This window comes from Taudactylus pleione, unplaced genomic scaffold (assembly GCF_031769625.1).
Source record: "Taudactylus pleione unplaced genomic scaffold, aTauple2 ptg000641l, whole genome shotgun sequence".
In the NCBI taxonomy this organism is placed as follows: domain Eukaryota; kingdom Metazoa; phylum Chordata; class Amphibia; order Anura; family Myobatrachidae; genus Taudactylus; species Taudactylus pleione.
In genome coordinates, this window is record NW_028285043.1 from 1,013,734 (window position 1) to 1,034,691 (window position 20,958).

The 20,958-nt window shown below is 46.0% G+C and overlaps 1 protein-coding gene across 1 annotated transcript in view; it reads right to left on the bottom strand.

Annotated features, from left to right (window-relative positions):
• LOC148479057 (protein kinase C delta type-like) overlaps nt 1-20,958 on the bottom strand; it is a 65,543-nt gene that overhangs the window by 12,301 nt on the left and 32,284 nt on the right. Inside the window, exons 3-6 of the mRNA XM_088455012.1 lie at nt 19,333-19,503; nt 14,734-14,825; nt 10,870-10,932; nt 8,159-8,297 (exon numbers count right to left, since the gene is read on the bottom strand). Of these exons, the coding sequence (XP_088311138.1) occupies nt 8,159-8,297; nt 10,870-10,932; nt 14,734-14,825; nt 19,333-19,503 (465 nt within the window). The remainder of the gene's footprint in view (nt 1-8,158; nt 8,298-10,869; nt 10,933-14,733; nt 14,826-19,332; nt 19,504-20,958) is intronic.

Here is a 20,958-nt window from a genome sequence, read left to right on the forward strand (position 1 = left end):
TTATGTCCTCCACTCTCTGTGTGTGACCCTGCCTGGATATGTGTGTGTGTCTCTATGTAACCCTGTATGTCTCTATATGTAAACCTGTGTGTGTGTGTGTGAGAGAGAATGGGTAACTGCTGTGTATGTGACAATGTCTGGCTGCTGTGTGTGTGAGAGAGAGAATGGGTAACTGCTGTGTATGTGACAATGTCTGGCTGCTGTGTGTGTGACAATGTCTGGCTGCTGTGTGTATGACAATGTCTGGCTGCTGTGTGTGTTACAATGGCTGCTGTGTATGTGACAATGTCTGGGTGCTGTGTGTATGACAATGTCCGGCTGCTGTGTATGTGACAATGGCTGCTGTGTATGTGACAATGTCTGGGTGCTGTGTGTGTGACAATGTCTGGCTGCTGTGTGTGTGACAATGTCTGGCTGCTGTGTGTATGACAATGTCTGGGTGCTGTGTGTGTTACAATGGCTGCTGTGTATGTGACAATGTCTGGGTGCTGTGTGTGACAATGTCTGGCTGCTGTGTGTGTGACAATGTCTGGGTGCTGTGTGTATGACAATGTCCGGCTGCTGTGTGTGTGACGATGTCTGTCACACACACAGCAGCCATCATCACACACACAGCAGGCGGACATTGTCACACACACAGCACCCAGACATTGTCACACACACAGCAGCCAGATATTGTCACATACACAGCAGCCATTGTTACATACACATCAGCCAGACATTGTCACACACACACAGCAGCCATCGTCACACACACAGCTGCCGGACATTGTCACATACACAGCAGCCGGACATTGTCACATACACAGCAGCCTGTCACACACACAGCAGCCAGACATTGTCACACACACAGCAGCCAGACATTGTCACACACACAGCACCCAGACATTGTCACACACACAGCAGCCATCATCACACACAGAGCAGCCATCATCACACACACAGCAGCCGGACATTGTCATACACACAGCACCCAGACATTGTCACACACACAGCACCCAGACATTGTCACACACACAGCAGCCAGACATTGTCACACACACAGCAGCCAGACATTGTCACACACACAGCACCCAATGTCTGGCTGCTGTGTGTGTGACAATGTCTGGCTGCTGTGTGCGTGACAATGTCCGGCTGCTGTGTGTGTGACAATGTCTGGGTGCTGTGTGACAATGTCTGCTGTGGATGTGACAATGTCTGGGTGCTGTGTGTGTGACAGGCTGCTGTGTATGTGACAATGTCCGGCTGCTGTGTGTGTGACCATGGGTGCTGTGTGTTTGACAATGTCAGGCAGGTGTGTATGTGACAATGTCTGGGTGCTGTGTGTGTGACGATAACTGGCTGCTGTGTGTGTGACAATGGCTGCTGCGTATGTGACAATATCTGGCTGCTGTGTGTGTGTCAATGGCTGCTGTGTATGTGACAATATCTGGCTGCTGTGTGTGTCAATGGCTGCTGTGTATGTGACAATATCTGGCTGCTGTGTGTGTGACAATTTCTGGGTGCTGTGTGTGACAATGGCTGCTGTGTATGTGACAATATCTGGCTGCTGTGTGTGTGACAATATCTGGGTGCTGTGTGTGACAATGGCTGCTGTGTATGTGACAATGTCTGGCTGCTGTGGATGTGACAATGTCTGGGTGCTGTGTGTGTGACAATGTCTGGGTGCTGTGTGTGTGACAATGTCCAACTGCTGTGTGTGTGACAATGTCTGGGTGCTGTGTGTGTGACAATGGCTGCTGTGTATGTGACAATGTCCGGCTGTTGTGTGTGTGACAATGGCTGCTGTGTGTGTGACAATGTCTGGGTGCTGCTGTGTGTGTGACAGGCTGCTGTGTATGTGACAATGTCCGGCTGCTGTGTGTGTGACAATGGCTGCTGTGTATGTGACAATATCTGGCTGCTGTGTGTGTGACAATGTCTGGGTGCTGTGTGTGTGACAATGTCTGGGTGCTGCTGTGTGTGACAGGCTGCTGTGTATGTGACAATGTCCGGCTGCTGTGTATGTGACAATATCTGGCTGCTGTGTATGTGACAATGTCTGGCTGCTGTGTATGTGACAATGTCCGGCTGCTGTGTTTGTGACAATGGCTGCTGTGTGTGAGAGAGAGAATGGGTAACTGCTGTGTGTGTGACAATGGCTGCTGTGTATATGACAATATCTGGCTGCTGTGTGTGTGACAATGTCTGGGTGCTGTGTGACAATGTCTGCTGTGGATGTGACAATGTCTGGGTGCTGTGTGTGACAATGTCTGGGTGCTGTGTGTGTGACAGGCTGCTGTGTATGTGACAATGTCTGGGTGCTGTGTGTGTGACAATGTCCGGCTGCTGTGTGTGTGACCATGGGTGCTGTGTGTGTGACCATGGGTGCTGTGTGTTTGACAATGTCAGGCAGGTGTGTATGTGACAATGTCTGGGTGCTGTGTGTGTGACGATATCTGGCTGCTGTGTGTGTGACAATGGCTGCTGCGTATGTGACAATATCTGGCTGCTGTGTGTGTCAATGGCTGCTGTGTATGTGACAATATCTGGCTGCTGTGTGTGTGACAATGGCTGCTGCGTATGTGACAATATCTGGCTGCTGTGTGTGTCAATGGCTGCTGTGTATGTGACAATATCTGGCTGCTGTGTGTGTGACAATTTCTGGGTGCTGTGTGTGACAATGGCTGCTGTGTATGTGACAATATCTGGCTGCTGTGTGTGTGACAATATCTGGGTGCTGTGTGTGTGACAATGTCTGGGTGCTGTGTGTGACAATGGCTGCTGTGTATGTGACAATATCTGGCTGCTGTGGATGTGACAATGTCTGGGTGCTGTGTGTGTGACAATGTCTGGGTGCTGTGTGTGTGACAGGCTGCTGTGTATGTGACAATGTCTGGGTGCTGTGTGTGTGACAATGTCCGGCTGCTGTGTATGTGACAATGTCTGGGTGCTGTGTGTGTGACAGGCTGCTGTGTATGTTACAATGTCCGGCTGCTGTGTGTGTGACAATGGGTGCTATGTGTTTGACAATGTCTGGCAGCTGTGTATGTGACAATGTCTGGGTGCTGTGTGTGTGACAATATCTGGCTGTTGTGTATGTGACAATGTCTGGGTGCTGTGTGACAATGTCTGCTGTGTATGTGACAATGTTTGGCTGCTGTGTATGTGACAATGGCTGCTGTGTATGTGACAATATCTCGGTGCTGTGTATGTGACAATGGCTGCTGTGTATGTGACAATGGCCGCTGTGTATGTGACCATGTCTGGCTGCTGTGTGTATGACAATGTCTGGGTGCTGTGTGTGTGACAATGGCTGCTGGGTATGTGACAATGTCTGGGTGCTGTGTGTGTGACAATATCTGGCTGCTGTGTGTGTGACAATGTCTGGCAGCTGTGTATGTGACAATGTCTGGGTGCTGTGTATGTGACAATGTCTGGGTGCTGTGTGTGTGACAATGGCTGCTGTGTATGTGACAATATCTGGCTGCTGTGTGTGTGTGCGCATGTGAGACAATTGGTGACTGCTGTGGGTATACTAGACAACGTCTGACTGGTGTGTGTGACAATGGGTGACCTCTATACACCTGCATAGTAAAATGAAAAGGCGGGTAGCTGCTTTGAGCAAGCTGTGAATAAATACAGTACACATGCGCGCCGCATCTAATCACTGGAGAGAGGGACTGGGGGCATGTCCAGCAGATCCCGGAGTGCTGGGCATGCATCAAGTGTGACAAGAATGGGGGGTGGCTTGTGGGTATGGCTTTTCCCATGAGACCACAGCCCCTAAATTATTTTGGGTGCGCGCAACAATATGCTTAGGGTTGCCCAAAAATATATTTGCTTACCAAAAAATTTGGGCTAGGGCCGGCCCTGCCTGGAATATTAGGGAATATAATAATAGTTACTGTCTTGGTCTCCTACCTTGCTCGACATTTCTTAATATTTATTTAGTGACATCTTAAGACCTAACATAATAAATCACTTCATGCTGAAAAGCTAAATAGATAACAAATATGTAACCAGCGCCAGTGCTATAGCCAGTGCTTGGTGCTGTTAAAGCAGGGTGACTGGGTATGGAGACTAGCTCTCTCCAGTGCTGGGCAGGCTTACCTACTCTCCGATTTGGTCGTGAGCCTCCCGAATATTGGGTGCCGCTCCGGACCCCCGGAAAGCCAGGCAAGCCTCCCGGCTGCTGTCTGCCCCCCGTCCACTAATAGAAATCCCCGCAGCGGCAGGGGGCAATGACGCGATTCGCGCTGAATCGAGTCATCGCAGCCCAGCCCCCTGCTTCACAATACCTTTAATGTTGGCATTGTGAAGAGGGGGGCGGGGTCATGATGATGCGATCGTGCGGCCCCAACCTTGGCTCCGCCCCAATCTGGCATCAGTGTCTGGCCACGCCCCCCGCAGTGTGCAGGCAAGTATGGTGCTGGGTCACCAGTGGTCTTAAAAAATATAAAACAACGGTACATTTATAAGAAGGTATTACCATGTCTGAACCTGAATCGTAACTAAGAATTCCTGATAACGAGTAATATTTGTCTAATGTGAAGGCTTTGTCTGGGGGAGAAGCAGGGAGAGGAGACGCAGCTGCCCAAAATGCTACAAATCGCGGGTCTGTGGGGAGGGGGTGGAGCTAAAATTACACAATCCTGTCATTTTATCCCAGTCATCTTCCTACAGACCCAGGGCTGCCTAAGGCTGCCTAAGGGCTCCGGCTCCTGAGGGGCGCCGCTGAGGTGACTGAGGTCACTAGCACAAACATGATAGAAGTCTCTAAAAGAGACACCCTTTTGTTACTTAGTACTGACAGCAGAAGCAGATTATATAGACAGCTGCTGCACCCGTACTTTCCCCCTTTTCTTCTATTCATGTATAACATGCCTGGCTGGTTCAGCATTGCAGGCAGGTAGCAGTGTCTATCCTCTTCCCCTCTCCCCCTCTTTGAAAGTACATAGGTGACCTGGGGTATTTATAACCATTTGTGGTATATTCAGCCCAAACTACAGTCAGACACTTTCTGGGGCAGCTCACACATGGGGTTATATTTACTAAAGTAAGAGTTTTTAGAAATGGAGATGTTTCCCATAGCAACTAATCAAATTCTAGCTAGTATCTTCTAGAGGGTGCTAGTTAAATGTTAACTAGAATCTGATTGGTTGCTATGGGTAACATTTCCATTTCTAAAAACTCTCATTTACATACATACATACACAGTGTAAATTCACACAACATATTCTAAACAGGTGCACATTCAACACCGCATCAGCACCATAGTTCATACTGAATATTAGATTGATCATGAAGTTATGATCCATCCAATGTTCAATACAACTTTTGTAATAATACTATTCCACATCATGGGGTATATTTACTAAAGTGAGAGTTTTTAGAAACAATCCAAAAAACGTTCAATACAACAAAAGTTGTATTGAACATTGGATGGATCATAACTTCATGATCAATCTAATATTCAGTATGAACTATGGTGCTGATGCGGTGTTGAATGTGCACCTGTTTAGAATATGTTGTGTGAAGTTACACTGTGTATGCTGTGAAAATGAACATGTGTAAAAGTGACTATGCACAGTCATGTGCACTTTGGACCCTTAAGCTTGCGAGCAGGGCCCTCTTACCCTTATGTATATGAATGTATGTCTGTCTTTTACAACCCAGTATAATGTTAATGTTGATTCAAATTGTAAAGTGCAACGGAACTTGCTGCGCTATATAACAAACTGTTAATAAATAAATAAATAAATAATACTGTCAAAGAGGGCCAGGCTAAAGCTTTGCCGAGGGTGCCAAGAAACCTTGCACTGGCCCTGTACAGACCAGTGATTCCCGTTATACTGCCCACTTCACTAGGAAATGGGGGCATGCGGGAGATCCGGCCACTCTTCAGGGGGTGCAGGGTACTACACGAATAATAGGGAGCCTCCCGTACCTTGTGTTAGAGTAGGTAAGTATGGATAATGTTACTAAATCCTCCATTTGTTTAAGGAATGAAAGCTACAACCTGCTAATCCCTTGTATCTGAGTTCTAGAAGGGCTCATCGTCCTTTCCTCTTCTAGTTACTCTTTCGCCTTAATATCTAAAATCTATAAACTTTAATATGTCACATTCCAGGGAATGTATCCTGGCTTATATTTTGGCTCCATGCATTACTTAAATTGTTTATTTTTATTAATATTGGAATTTATTGAAAGTTGGCAAATAAAAAAGTTGCTAAATAATATAAAAATAATACATGAACAATAAAGTTAATTAATTCCGAGTCTGATGAATGTCGGCTATTTCTCTCCATACAAGAATTCAGAATTCATTAATTCAGCTATTGGACTAAAGTTGGACAAACATGTCACAAGCCAATCCAATCATTTCATCTACTTAGTTGTTATAGGATTGTTAAAGATTCAAGAGTGTGGTGAAAATAATAGATTAAATGCATTCTAATGTAGATGGTTACATCGATCAATCTAATTGGATTAGGTAATAATGCTTTATCCAAAAAGATTGTATTATATCTTAATTTTATGTATTGTAATTACACAATTAAAGTCTTACAGATCTCTATGTTCTGTTACACTAAAATTCTGATGTGTATTGTGTGTGCTTAAAGAATATATTGCCAGAATATGTATGGAAATCTATATATGTACTTTGCTTTGTGTCTTTCAGTTAGTAGGTGACACAAAGAAAGCGTACTCTCCTCCCCAGACTGTGTAAGCCTGGGTGGTAATAGCAGCTGAATGACGGCTGCATTCCTAATGATATAACGGAAAGCTAATGCAATTACATGCGTGTCTTCATGCTTATGCATCACGCCACCACACTGTGGGCCTCATTCAGAGCCACGTGGGCCTCATTCAGAGCCACTCGTAAGCGGCCGCTCGTTCGCTCCGAGCGATGTTCGCACATCTGCGCATGCGTATGGGTCGTAATGCGCATGCGCCAACCAGTCAGTGTGGTCGGAAATCGTGTGTTCGCAAAATAGCGAGTGCCTGCTAATTTGAGTGACAGGATGAGGCGTTTGTGGGTGGTAACAGGGGAAGGTGCTTGAAAACGGGGAGTGGAGATCCGAACGCAGGCGTGCCAAATGGTCAAAACGGGCGTTTTAAGGGTGTGCATAATTAACAAAGCAGCGTCATCGGCCACGTCACTTGGTTGTCTCTTAGCCTGAACTGTACGCATGATTGCGGTAGAAAAATCCTACCACAAGCACTGCGAGCAGTTCAGACGCCTTTCGATGTACTCGATTAATCAAATAAATAGCGGAGATGACGTAGGATGCGAGCGGCCAGGGGGCGTCTTTACAAAATAGCGAGCGCATGTTTCGTTCGTTCGCTCAGACATAGAGGCGTCAACAGACCGCAAAGAGCGAGCGCTCAATTTAAATAGCCGGCCCCTTTTTCTGAACGAGCGAGCGCAAATAGCGTCTGGCTCTGAATCAGGCCCTGTGTTCTGTCTGCTTGAGTAGCTGTCATCATCAGTGTTGCCACTTGCACCTACTGTACCCTATGCTTAGAGCAACAGATCGGTGTAAAATAGGTGTCCCTCAGGCATTTGCATGACTCTCCCATGACTCTCCCATAAGCCAGTCCTCTTCTGTGCTTCCACCCAGTTATCACCCAGATACACTCATTCTTGTATGGAGAGAAATGGCCGACATCAATAAGATACAAAATCACCCATAACTACGCAAAGATGTAATTGTGTACTACAGTGCATGCCCAGTTTGCTCAATTTGGCTAGATGCGGCCACATATGGGGTTACATGTAACTTATGCTGGGTACACACTGAGATGACGGGTCAGTGAACAAACCGATCTGCCATCAGAGCTGCCGATTGGTAACCTATACACACTTACCAATTGGCAGCTCAACATATCTGGGCTGCTTTCACAACTGGGTGGGCATTTAAATTTGCCCATCCAGTTGAGATGTCAGTGTTAGCGGTCCTTGCAGCAAGCGAATGGACAGTCAGCTGCAGGTTTGACCTGATATGCCTGTGAATTACATCGTCCACAGACATATCTGGTGTCCAACCTGCCGATGCACTCGCGATATATCGTTCATTGATTGAACACAACGATATATCGAAAAGTGTGTGCCCAGCATTAGAATCAGGCCCAACGTGTGTAGTAACCAGTAGGAAACCCATGTGCACCTCACCTCAGGAGCGATGTAGCCACGTGTCCCAACACAGCCAGTGGCTCTCCGGTCTCCGTGCATGTTCTCAATAGCGAGACCGAAGTCGGCGATCTTGATGTTGCCCGTTTCAGCCACTAAGATGTTCTCTGGCTTGAGGTCTCTGTAAAGAAAATCAAATCTTTGTATGCACTATGCTTTTATATAAACATGATTTACTTTTATATATAGAATTATATTATACTTTATATGTGTATTTTCTAAATATCTGTAATTTTGAATTTATAGTTAGAAGCAGGGACTAGAGTGTCAGCTCCTATTGTATTCAGTGTTAGGTTAGTGTCCTTGTGATCCCACTATTTCATGTACATTGGTATGTGTTCAGCAGCATTCAATGTTATTTAATAAGTAGAGCCCTACTTAGACCATTAACATTTGCAATGCTAATTTGTGTGGGTACTGCATGAATAATTACTGATATTAACAGTTTAATATAAGCAGCCCAAAGAGTACCAAACTATGCTCAGCAGTGATGGGGTTACAGAGCCTTTGTGCCCTGCACAGGATTCCATTTATTGCTGCAAGCAGAGGTGGCAAAAGCTGTTTTGGCACAAATTTAGTAGCATGCCTCTGCCATGCCCTCAGCAAGCCCAATTTACTATTCCCATCATTATTGTTCCTACTCCTATACATTAACTCAGTAGTGTCCCCACACATTATACCAGAAGTGTTCCCAGTACATTATCCCTAAACAGTGACCCCACATAATATATAACCAGTAGAGCCTGTCCTGTTACTAGTGTACAGGGTTTATTTTCCCATCCTCTTGGCCACATATTCTCATTATCATATCTATAGGCTCTAATCCCATCTGTATAACACATACATGTTTTATGCATTTTAATGGTGTTGGTATGTGTGCCTTAGCACTTATGTGAAAAAATGTGATTATAACAGTGGCCAGCCTGCTGACCTTGTAAATCTTCTGCCCTTGGCCACCTTGCTGGCCAGTGTATACTGTTCTAACTCACAGATGTATTCACTGCATCTTATAGCTGCTATCAGCCTCTGTTTTTTTGGCTCAGAGCATTTTCTTTTCTAATACCTTACAGAGACTTGGTACCAGTTTGGTCTTTAGTGCAGGAAAAGAAATATAGCACTATTAGCTCATTGTATTTAATGGTTAGTTTTCTATCCTATATTGGTATGCCCAAGAGGCCTATTCATCAACACTAAAATAACGTTTTTAAGGACATTTTCCTTAATTAATGTTATTTTAGTATACATGAAGTATCTTAACACAGGAGATATCACTGATATCTTCTTGCTAAGTCCCCCTGCATTAATTTCCACACTATGTGGAAATTATGGTATTCATCAAATTCCGAAAATTATGTATTTTTGGAATTTGATGGAGGTACTGTATCCGCCACTGTGAAGTGGTGAATAGCAGGTGAGACTTACCTGCTTCCAGCTGGAGAGGTCCCCCGGCGTCTTCCTCCGGCGCTCTGTTCCCTCCTCTGGCTCTGGTGGTTGATCGGACAACTGTGGTCTCCCAGCAGAACACAATGAATAAAGTTTAGAAAGAAAAAAAAAGTTTTATTTCTAAACTGTACTGTGGTCTGCTGGGAGACCACGTGTCAGACCAGCAGGACGTAGCCGGAGGCTTCTGCGCGGGCAGGTAAGTGCGGGACGGGGGGGAGGTGGGGTTGGGGGATACACAAAATTAACGTAGCTGTAGGTAGTGCTGCACATGCGCTGGGTTTACGAATGTAACAGCACATGCGCAGCATGGATTCCAGCTACGGTAAGTTAGTGTAGAGAGGGAAAACTATCTATTTCCCAAAAAGCTGTCATCGCAAATATGACAGCTTTTCGGAATAGATAGTTATGGAGAGAGGAATGATGAATTCCTCCAGTAATTAGGTAGAACTCCATGCCAGTTCTATACTTAATTACCTCCATTGAATTTTAAGTTATGATGAATAGGCCCCCAAGTCTAGTTTCATAGAGAAAGCTCTATCAGTCAGTGATCACAGATGCTGGTAGCTCCTCCAGGACCAGGTGGGAGGTTTCTCAGCCCACTTTTCCCACAGTTGTTGGCAGAGAACTGAGCTGCTAGTAGCACAGAAAAGTACAAATTTTTAAAACTCTCCTCACCCAAAAATGATATGAAACTAATAAAACACTGCAGAAGGGAGGGCGTGTGTAAGATATAAGTGGGAATATGTGCCAATGATAAAAGTATAACACATAGACAGGGCCATAGAGAGCGGTGGTGGGCCCTGTTACTGTAGGGGCCTAAATGTGCAGGAGCAGCCATGTCCCCTACAACAAACTATGCAAAATATTATTTGTGGTGTGTCAAAGTGGTGCTGTGTGCCACACAGGGGGGTGCAGTGCGCCCCTCTGCCAGGGGCAGATCAAGGAGAGGGGCATGGTCAGTTTGATTGCTCCTCCCCTACCTCCACATTAGGTGCAGGCTGAGGAGACTACAGCTCAGCGGCAGCGCTGATATGTAAGAAGGGGCTGGGAGGGTGGTGGACCTGGATCCCCACTGGGCTCCTCCAACAGCCTGGGCCTTAGCAATTAGTACCCACTGCCCCCTTCCCTCGGGGCACCCCTGCACATAGAAAGTTGGGAACAGGCATGATAAGTATATTACATTCTGTATATTAGACTCTATACTAATATCACTGTATTATACTGTTGCTAAATTGTAACTATATAATTACCGATGGACTATGCCCTTAGCATGGAGGAATTGCAAACCACATACAATTTCTGCACTGTAGAACCTGGTGGATAGAAAATAAGTAAAGTTACATTGTTGGAACATTTAAATAATGGATGAATGATTTCCAGCCAACAGTCCCCAGAATTTGTGCAAATGTCCCCATTCTTTGTTTCATATTTGCCAACTGCCTAATATGATGTTTCTGTCTCTGGGCCTGATTCAGACCCGCTCACGAGCGCTGAGCGCTCGCAAGTGGGTCGATGTTACCCAAGTGCTCATGCGCACGACGGAGGCGGCTCCGTCGTGCGCATGCGCGAGACCCGAATAACGACGGCCAAGCCGTTGTTATAGGTCTCGCACCAAAAGGGGAGTGCTGTCGATGGTGATTGACAGCATGTCCCCTTTGGTGGGCGTGCCGGGGGCGTGGCTGCCCAGACGGAGGCGTTCCCATGGGAACGCCTACGGTCTGGGGCCGGCCCCACTGACATCACTAGTGATGTCATTGGGAGTGCGTTTGCCTCTGATAGAGCCAAAAGCACTCCAGGGCTTGCGGCAGCGAGACCCTACCGCAAGGGTCTCGTCGCAAGCCCGATGGTCTTGACCATCGCAACCATCATTTTGGCCGCTCGCTATAGCTGTGGGTGGTCACCCACAGCTATGCGAGCGGCCAGGAGGCCGCTCCAAAAAGGAGGAGGGACGGCCCTGATTCAGAGCGAGCGTCCGACTCTGAATCAGGGCCTCTGTGCGTTGTTGCAAATTACTATATATTGAATATAGCTTATAACGGCGGGTACACACAGGAGCGATGTCGGCACGATATGACTATTTTGTGCGAATCGGATTAACATATCGGCCACATCGCTCAGTGTGTATGGCCAATATGTGCGCTCCTGCGCCCACTTGCTACACTGTCCGGTTGGTGTGCTGCATGTCCAACCGGACGATATCGCAAGCAGCTCCGTTGCAGCTAATGAAGGACAGAACTAGGTATTGCTCCGTCCTTCATTACCTCGTTCTGATGTGTACCCATGATCCGATACGTCGGCCCGTCAGACCGACATAGCAGCTGGGTACACATCGCTCAGTGTGTACCCGGAGTTTATTAAGAGGAGTATTATTTATTTATGTTTATTATTTATTAACAGTTTCTTATATGGCGCAGCGTATTCCGTTGCGCTTTACAATTTGAGACAACATTAATAGAAAAAAGACTGGGTTGTAAGAGACAGACATAAAGGTAAGAGGACCCTGCTCGCAAGCTTACAATCTATACTGATGCCAGCAAGATGATGCTCAGAAAGTCATTTTCTTATAACACTCACCTTTATTACAGTCACCTTTATTTATCAGAATGGAAGGCAACGTATGGAATCAATTTCTTTTACCAATCTCTATCACTAATCTAATGGTGTTCATCTCTCAATTAGATAGGTGAGCTTGTATGTGCACAGGAAAACAGCACCTTCATAGAAATTCATCTCCACCGCAGCTCTATCCTAAGTTTCTGGTGTTAAACCCAATATTTCTTCTTCTTAACTCAAATCCAGGGGAAGCAATCGGGAAGCCGACTGCCTAAATACCGGCAGCCGGCTTCCCGACTGTCATATCCCGGCAAGGGTGAAATGCCGGGCAACTAGATGTAGACGCCCGCATTTCCCCGACGCCGGGAGACCGGCGCCCGGCATCCCGATCGTAGTGATGCCGGGCGCCGCGAGCGGACAGCCGCGGGGGGGGAGGGTTAGGTTTAGGGCTCCCGGGGGGGACTTAGGGTTAGGCTAGAGGGAGGGAGGGTTAGGGTTAATCACCCCCGGGGGGGACTTAGGGTTAGGCACCCCCCCGGGGGACTTAGGTTTAGGCAGCGGGGAAGGGGGTGGTTAGGGTTAGGCACTTGGGGGGGAAGTTAGGGTTAGGCACCCCTAAGGAGGGTTAGGTTAGGTTAGTAGATACTCACCTATCCACGATCGGGATTTCCAGCGCTGTCGGGCTTCCGCTGCTCGGAACTCTGCTGATGTCGGCCTGCCGCTGACGGGAATCGAACCCATTCCCCAAACCAGACATCAATCTGCCCAATCTGAAACTATAACCCTAATATTTACAAATAATAACCATATAGATTAGGCTAGTATTAAGCAGCTCAAACCATATAGCCAATCAAGACTAGTCATAAAAAAGAAAGGTGTCTCTGACAGAGGCTAGACCCCAGGCCATTTGTGCTATTTTGTCTGTAGACTGAAAAAAAAAATGGAGAAAAAATGATCAGGCCCCCGCAAGTTAAGAGTACCGTCCTAGGGACAATGGGCTCCACAACATTAGGGGCCAGGAAAATACTATAACATTATGGAAACTCTTGTAGAACTATAAGCAACAGTATGCACAGTTGGTGCTCTACAGATGTCCCCGTAACAAATAAAATAAAAAGTATTACCCTGCACTAAATGAAATAGTTGTGCCCCCATAAAATAAAAAGAGCAGTGCCCTGTAATGAATAAAAAGTAGCACCACTATAGTATATAAACTAAAGAAGAGAGCCCCTATAATAATTAATGAGTAGCACCCCCATAAAAAATAAATTAGTAGAGCAATGCAATAAATAAAATAGAGTAATGCCCCTATTATAAGCAAAAATAAAGAGTAGTGCCACCGTAATTAACAAAATAAAGTGTAGTGCCCCCGTAATTAATAAAGAGTAGTACTCCCGTAATTAATAAAGAGTAGTACTACCGTAATTAATAAAGAGTAGTGCCCCCGTAATTAATAAAGAGTAGTACCCCCGTAATTAATAAAGAGTAGTACCCCATAATTAATAAAGAGTAGTACCCTGTGATAAATAAAGTAAAAAGTAGCGTCTCTAGGGGAAATAAAAGAAATAGTAACACGTTTAAGACCAGTTTTTCAAGTTCCCCCTTAGAGGACAGGGCCCAATCCTGTGTAGGCTGGGCTCTTACAGAATATAAGGACCTAATGCAATTTAAGAGTTTGAAAACCACCACAAATCTGGATGCAAATTGTTTCAAAACACAGATTAGTAAATGGGTTGGATCTAAAAATCACATTTGATGTGTGGCGGTTTCCCAACCACATACAAAACTGCCCCTTTGTAAAAGTCCACCTTCATGTCACTGACCATTATATGTATAGAATACCCAGCTGTGACCGGCGATGTGTTTGCCCACTTTGATGAAAGCAGCTGCACAATTCTGTTACAACTAATGTATGTCACTGCTAATACTATTGATATCCCAATCCTAAGCTACAGTATAAGACTTATACTCAGTGGCAGATGTTACCTAGGGGCTGCGAATCTGCGCCCCCCCAGTAAAATCAGCAACTTCAATGAGCCAGTACACTCCGTGACTGTACTGACTTCACTGCGACTGGAGGTGGCTTCCTATTAGAGGTGCCTCCTGCCAGTCACGCTAAAGACAGGCAGCCCCAGGGGAAGGTGTCTCCTCCCCCTGGGACTGCCGGTCCGTGCTGCGATCAGCAGAGAGCTGCGTGCAGTGGAAGCCGATGCTCTGCCTTTTGGGCAGCCCTACAGGGCTTATTGAGGCTGCCACCAATGCAGCCCCGAGAAACTGGTGATATGCGCATGCGCGACGCCACCACCGCTTATGCGCATGCGCAGGTCCTGATTCAATGAGCAGGCGCCGGGACCCAGGCCAGCAGCAGCGGCAGCCCCCTCAGGCAAGAGAGGAGGAGCTGCTGCTGCATATAGTCCATGCTATTACATACTGTGTTATCTATTTCTATACATCAGGAGAACCCTTTCCACTGAATACAATAGATCATTATAATATATCACCTATCATAAAGTCCTTCCTCTAACCAGTGTCTCTAACAAGATATTCTCCCATATCCTCACCTTGCACTGGGGATGGTAAGGCGGCCTTTCCTCTGCAGGAGACGATGGAAATCTCCGCCACATGCATACTCCATGCCGAGTAGTAAATGCTCCTGTGTATGGTAGAAGCAATAGTATCAGTATACATGTCAGAGAGGCCAGGAGGACATGGGGAATGTCATCTTTAGACCATAAATAAGTAAAGATAAATTATATACATTATTAATTCATAAAAACTGTCCTTCGGTTATTTTCTCTTCATGGGAATATAATGGATGGTCATGGGGAAGACAAAGGGGCCTATTCATCAACACTAAAATAATGTTTTTAAGGACATTTTCCTTAAATACCGTTATTTTAGTATTCATGAAGTATCTTAACACAGGAGACATCACTGATATCTCCTGGTTAAGTCCCCCTGCGTTAATTTCCACACTCCCCGTACAATAGTATGGGGATATAGAAATTATGGTATTCATCAAAGTTGATGGAGTTACTGTCCGCCACTGTGAGGTGGCAAATAGCAGGTAACACTTACCTGTGTCAGCATGGGCAGGTCCCCCGGCATCTTCATCCGGCGCTTTGGTCCCTCCTCTGGCTCCGGTGTCTGCTCGGACACTGTTCTCCCAGCAGAGCACAATAAAGTTTAGAAAAAAACAAAACTTTTTTTTTCTTCTAAACTGTACAGTGCTCTGCCGGGAGAACACGTCTGAACAGCCACCGGAGCCAGAGGCGCTGCAGCGGGCAGGTAAGTGTGGGACAAGGGGAAGGTATGCGGAGGGGGAGGGGGGTTAAGAGGGACACACAAAATTACCGCAGCTGTAGGTAGTGCTGTGCATGCACTGGTTTTACGAATGTAACAGCGCATGTGCAGCACAGATTCCAGATGCGGTAAGTTAGTGTAGAGAGGGAAAACTCTCGCAATTGCAAAAGAAAAGAAATCGCAAAAATGACAGCTTTTCGGAATAGATAATTATGGGGAGGAGGACTAATGAATTTCTCCTGTAATTAGGTAGAACTCCATGCGAGTTCTAAACCTAATTACCTCCAGAGAATTTTAAGTTATGATGAATAGGCCCCTATGAGAGCAGAGAGAGGGCAGGGGACACAAGGGGGAAAAATAAGTATTACAGTTTATAGAACATGTTCTATAATGTTATTACAGTCCAGTTATTATTACATAACACCAGTAACATTTTTATTTTTATACCAGAATATTATAATTGTCCTACATGCAAAGATTAATAGTAATTTTTGCATCTAAAACAAAAATAATGAATAATTGCAAAAGAGCTGCACAACTGTATTATCACTAGAAGCTGTTATCTGTAGCGCTGATCCTCAATCCACGGAGCACATGACACAAGTAATATGTAGGGGAATGTATTACTGTATAGGTGGGGGGATGGGGAAGAAATACTGTACTACAGGTGAGATGGTAAATATATTACAGAGATTAGAGGGGAATATTTTACAGCAGTGATGGTGTTATAATCATATATCAGCAGTGGCGGAAGTTCATCCCAGATGCCTGGAGGCAAGATATCATTTAGTGCCCCCCTTATCCCCCATATTTACAGCCCTAAGTGGGGTGAATATATTATTGGTGATGGAGGAGGTGCCCCTTCAGTCCTGGCGCCCGGGGCAGGCGCCTCCATTGTCTCCTATACTTCTACCCCTGTATATCAGTAACAATATGATAAAAGGAATTATGGCCAGCTAGTTCTTAACAGTATTTCCAGGTTAGGATATCCCATCCTCATGACCTCCTATATACTCCCATGTCCAGTAAATGCCGCCCCTCAGATTACCCCACTATTAAATGACCATCGGCTAAGATCTGTGCTATATTTAAATCAAGTAAACAGCCCAGTTCTAGCAGTGGAGGAGTAGACGGGGCAGGAGATATTGCTGTAATGATATACTGGTAGGTTAATTGGCTCCCCGCAAAATTGACCATAGTGTGTATGTGTGTGAGCATGTGGTAGGGAATATAGATTGTAAGCTCCACTGGGGCAGGGACAGATGTGAATGGTAAGATATTCTCTGTAAAGCGCTGTGGAATATGTGTGCGCTATATAAATAACTGGTAATAAATAAATAAAAATGAATGTAATACAGAAGGCAGCACACAATGGGAGAGATGTTACTGACATACACTCAGGTACAGCATTTATTTCTGTTTCCCTCTCTATCTTCAATAATCCCTTTATCACCAAGTGGCCTATTCATCGTCGCTTAATTATTACAAAAGCAAATGAAAATGAAAATTTTTACCTGTAATTGTAAAAATTAATTTATCAGGCCATTCATCAAGATATCACAAATATCTCCTACTTACCTTCCACTGGCGGAATGGCCCGCTGTCCCCATACACTAGTATGGGGACAGAATTCATCAAGCTCCAAAAATACATTATTTTCGGAGCTTGAGTGCGGGAGCATTCGCCATCTTGTGTATCACAACCTGCTCCTTCCCTATGGAAAGGAGGTCTGGGTTGCGAAGAAGGATCCTTTTGTATCCCTCCGCCCCTGTCCACTCCTTCCGTCAGATGTCGGGGCTCCTGTGCGCATGCGTGACCTATAGGTTACACATGCGCACTAGCAGCACTGCTCCAAAAGGAGTAGTGAAAAGATTCACGGCTCTGATAGGAGCAGTGATGCTGCTCGCCGTAAAGCTGATTTTCAGGTCACCTGTCACCGCACCGGAGCAATACTGAATCGGCAAGTTAGAATGTTAATTATCGGGGGTCCCCAATAATTAACGTCATGAATAGACCCCCAAGTGATGTAGATACCGTTTACAAGCAGTTTTGAAAATGTATTATATATATATATGGTGCCAGCATATTCTGTTGTGCTTTACATCTAGATGAGATTTAATTTTTAAAAAGAAAAGTCACAGCAGAATATTAGCATACAGTCAGGTGCATAAATATTGGGACATAGACAGAATTCTCATATTTTGGCCTCTATTCACCACCACAATGGCATTGAAATGAAACAAACAAGATGTGCTTTAACTGCAGACTTTCAGATTTAATTTGAGGGTAATTACATCCAAATCAGGTGAACGGTGTAGGAATTACAACGGTTTCTATATGTGCCTCCCACTTTTTAAGGGGCCAAAAGTAATGGGGCTATCAACTCAAAAGCTATTTCATGGACAGGTGTGGGCTATTCCCTCGTTATTTCATTATCAATTAAGCAGGTAAAAGGTCTGGAGTTGATTCTAGGTGTGACATTTGCATTTGGAATCAGTTGCTGTCGACTCTCAATATGAGATCCAAAGAGCTGTCACTATCAGTGAAGCAAGCCATCATTAGGCTGAAAAATCAACACAAACCCATCAGAGAGATAGCAAAAACATTAGGTGTGGCCAAATCAACTGTTTGGAACATTCTTAAAAAGAAAGAACGCACCGGAGAGTTCAGCAACACCAAAAGACCCGGAAGACCACGGAAAACAGCTGTGGTGGATGACAGAAGAATTATTTCCCTGGTGAAGAAAAACCCCTTCACAACAGTTGGCCAAATCAAGAACACTCTCCAGGAGGTAGGTGTATATGTGTCAAAGTCAACAATCAAGAGAAGACTTCACAAGAGTGAATATAAAGGGTTCACCACAAGATGTAAACCATTGGTGAGCCACAAAAACAAGAAGACCAGATTAGAGTTTGCCAAACAACATCTAAAAAAGCCACTACAGTTCTGGAACATCATCCTATGGACAGATGAGACAAAGATCAACTTGTACCAGAGTGATGGGAAGAAAAGAGTATGGAGAAGGAAAGGAACTGCTCATGATCCAAAACATACCACCTCATCAGTGAAGCATAGTGGTGGTAGTGTCATGGCGTGGGCATGTATGGCTGCCAATGGAACTGGTTTCCTTGTATTTATTGATGATGTGACTGCTGACAAAAGCAGCAGAATGAATTCTGAAGTGTTTCGGGCAATATCATATGCTCATATTCAGTCAAATGCTTCAGAACTCATTGGACGGTGCTTCACAGTGCAGATGGACAATGACCCGAAGCATACTGCAAAAGCAACCAAAGAGTTTTTTAAGGCTAAAAAGTTGAATGTTATGCAATGGCCAAGTCAATCCCCTGACCTGAATCCGATTGAGCATGCATTTCACTTGATGAAGACAAAACTGAAGGGAAAATGCCCCAAGAACAAGCAGGAACTGAAGACATTTGCAGTAGAGGCCTGGCAGAGCATCACCAGGGATGAAACCCAGCGTCTGGTGATGTCTATGTGTTCCAGACTTCAGGCTGTAATTGCCTGCAAAGGATTTGCAACAAAGTATTAAAAAGTGAAAGTTAGATTTAGGATTGTTTAGTTTGCCCCATTACTTTTGGCCCCTTAAAAAGTGGGAGGCACATATAGAAACCGTTATAATTCCTACACCGTTCACCTGATTTGGATGTAATTACCCTCAAATTAAATCTGAAAGTCTGCAGTTAAAGCACATCTTGTTTGTTTCATTTCAAAGACATTGTGGTGGTGAATAGAGGCCAAAATATGAAAATTCTGTCAATGTCCCAATATTTATGCACTTGACTGTATATGGTACGTATGGATATTAAGCAATAAAGAAGCAATCACAGCAGTACCTTGGTCTGCAGAGCAAAGTAGGCATGTGTGAGGAAGGCGCTCCCATGTGCAACTTCTAACACCCTCCGTTCCACAAACGCGAGTTCTTTGCCCTCGGCGAGCAGATCCCTCTTCTTGATGACCTTGACAGCCAACAACTGGCTGCTACGTGAGTCTGCTGCCAACAGGACCTAGAGGAAATATCACAGTGTCAGCCTCATAAACAACACAGGAACATGAAGGCAAATGTGTTGTTGTCCAACAAGCAGTGGCGTAACTAGGGTATATGGAGCCCAGGGCAAATTTTAAAATGGAGCCCCCCCTCCTATGTGGCGCGAAGAGAAGAGAGGCGTGGTCACAAGGGGCATGGCCACGTAAAAATGGGGCATGTCAACATGACACACAGCTCTCTCTCATCACTCTGAACATTCCTTTCCATTCCATATGCACCTTAATGCAGTGCCCCCAGTAGTGATCTTCCTTATGCAGTGCCCCATGTAGTGGTCCGCCCTATGCAGTGCCCCCAGTAGTGGTCCCCCTTATGCAGGCCCCCAGTAGTGCCCCTTATACAGTGCCCCCAGTAGTGGTCTCCCGTATGCATGCAAGTAGTGATCCCCCTTATGCAGTGCCCCATGTAGTGGTCCCCCTTATGCAGGCCCTCAGTAGTGATCCCCCCTATCCAGTGCCCCTTATACAGTACCCCCAGTAGTGTTCCTCCTTCTGCAGTCCCCCAGTAGTGATCCCCCTATCCAGTGCCCCTTATACAGTGCCCCCTGAGGTGTTCCTCCCTATTCAATGCCCCCAATAGTCCCCCCCATGCAGTGCCCATAGTAGTGGTCCCCCTTATGCAGGCCCTCAGTAGTGATCCCCCTATCCAGTGCCCCTTATACAGTACACCCAGTAGTGTTCCCCCTTCTGCAGGCCCCCAGTAGTGATCCCCCTATCCAGTGCCCCTTATACAGTGCCCCCTGTAGTGGTCCTCCCTATTCAATGCCCCCAGTAGTCCCCCCATGCAGTGCCCAAAGGAGTAGCCCCCTCCCCAGTAGTGCCCCCAGTAGTGGGTCCTCCCCCCGATGCAGTGCCCCAGTAGTAGCCCTCTCCCCAGTAGTGGTCCCCCCCCCCACCCCGATGCAACACACGAGTTAAAGAAAGACCACTTACCTTAATCCCGGCTCCTGCTCCCACTGCCGTCCAAACCACCGGGCTTTCGCGCTCTGCATTATGGGAGAGACGTTGTGACGTCTCTCCCGTTAGCCACTGCAGGAGCCGGAAGACCAAGCTCATGAGTGAGCTCCAGCCCGGCTCTTGCAGCGGGCACAGCAGCCAATGAGAGTCTGTCTGACTCTCATTGGCTAGTGATTAACACACACATTGCTGCCGGGCGGCGGCGATGTGTGTGCAGCAGCAGCAGCCAATGAGAGTCTGTCTGACTCATTGGCTGCTGGCTGGTTAACACACACATCGCCGCCGCGCTGGCCAGTGGCGGAACTCCCAGAGACAATGGAGTCAGTTGCCGCCGGGCGCCCAGCCCTGAAGGGGGCATCTGGCTCCATTGTCTCCAGGGACCCGGCCGTTCCACTTCCTTCCACCGCATCTATACCTACCCCTATACCGCTACCGCCGGCTTCACTAGTCTGTAAATAAAA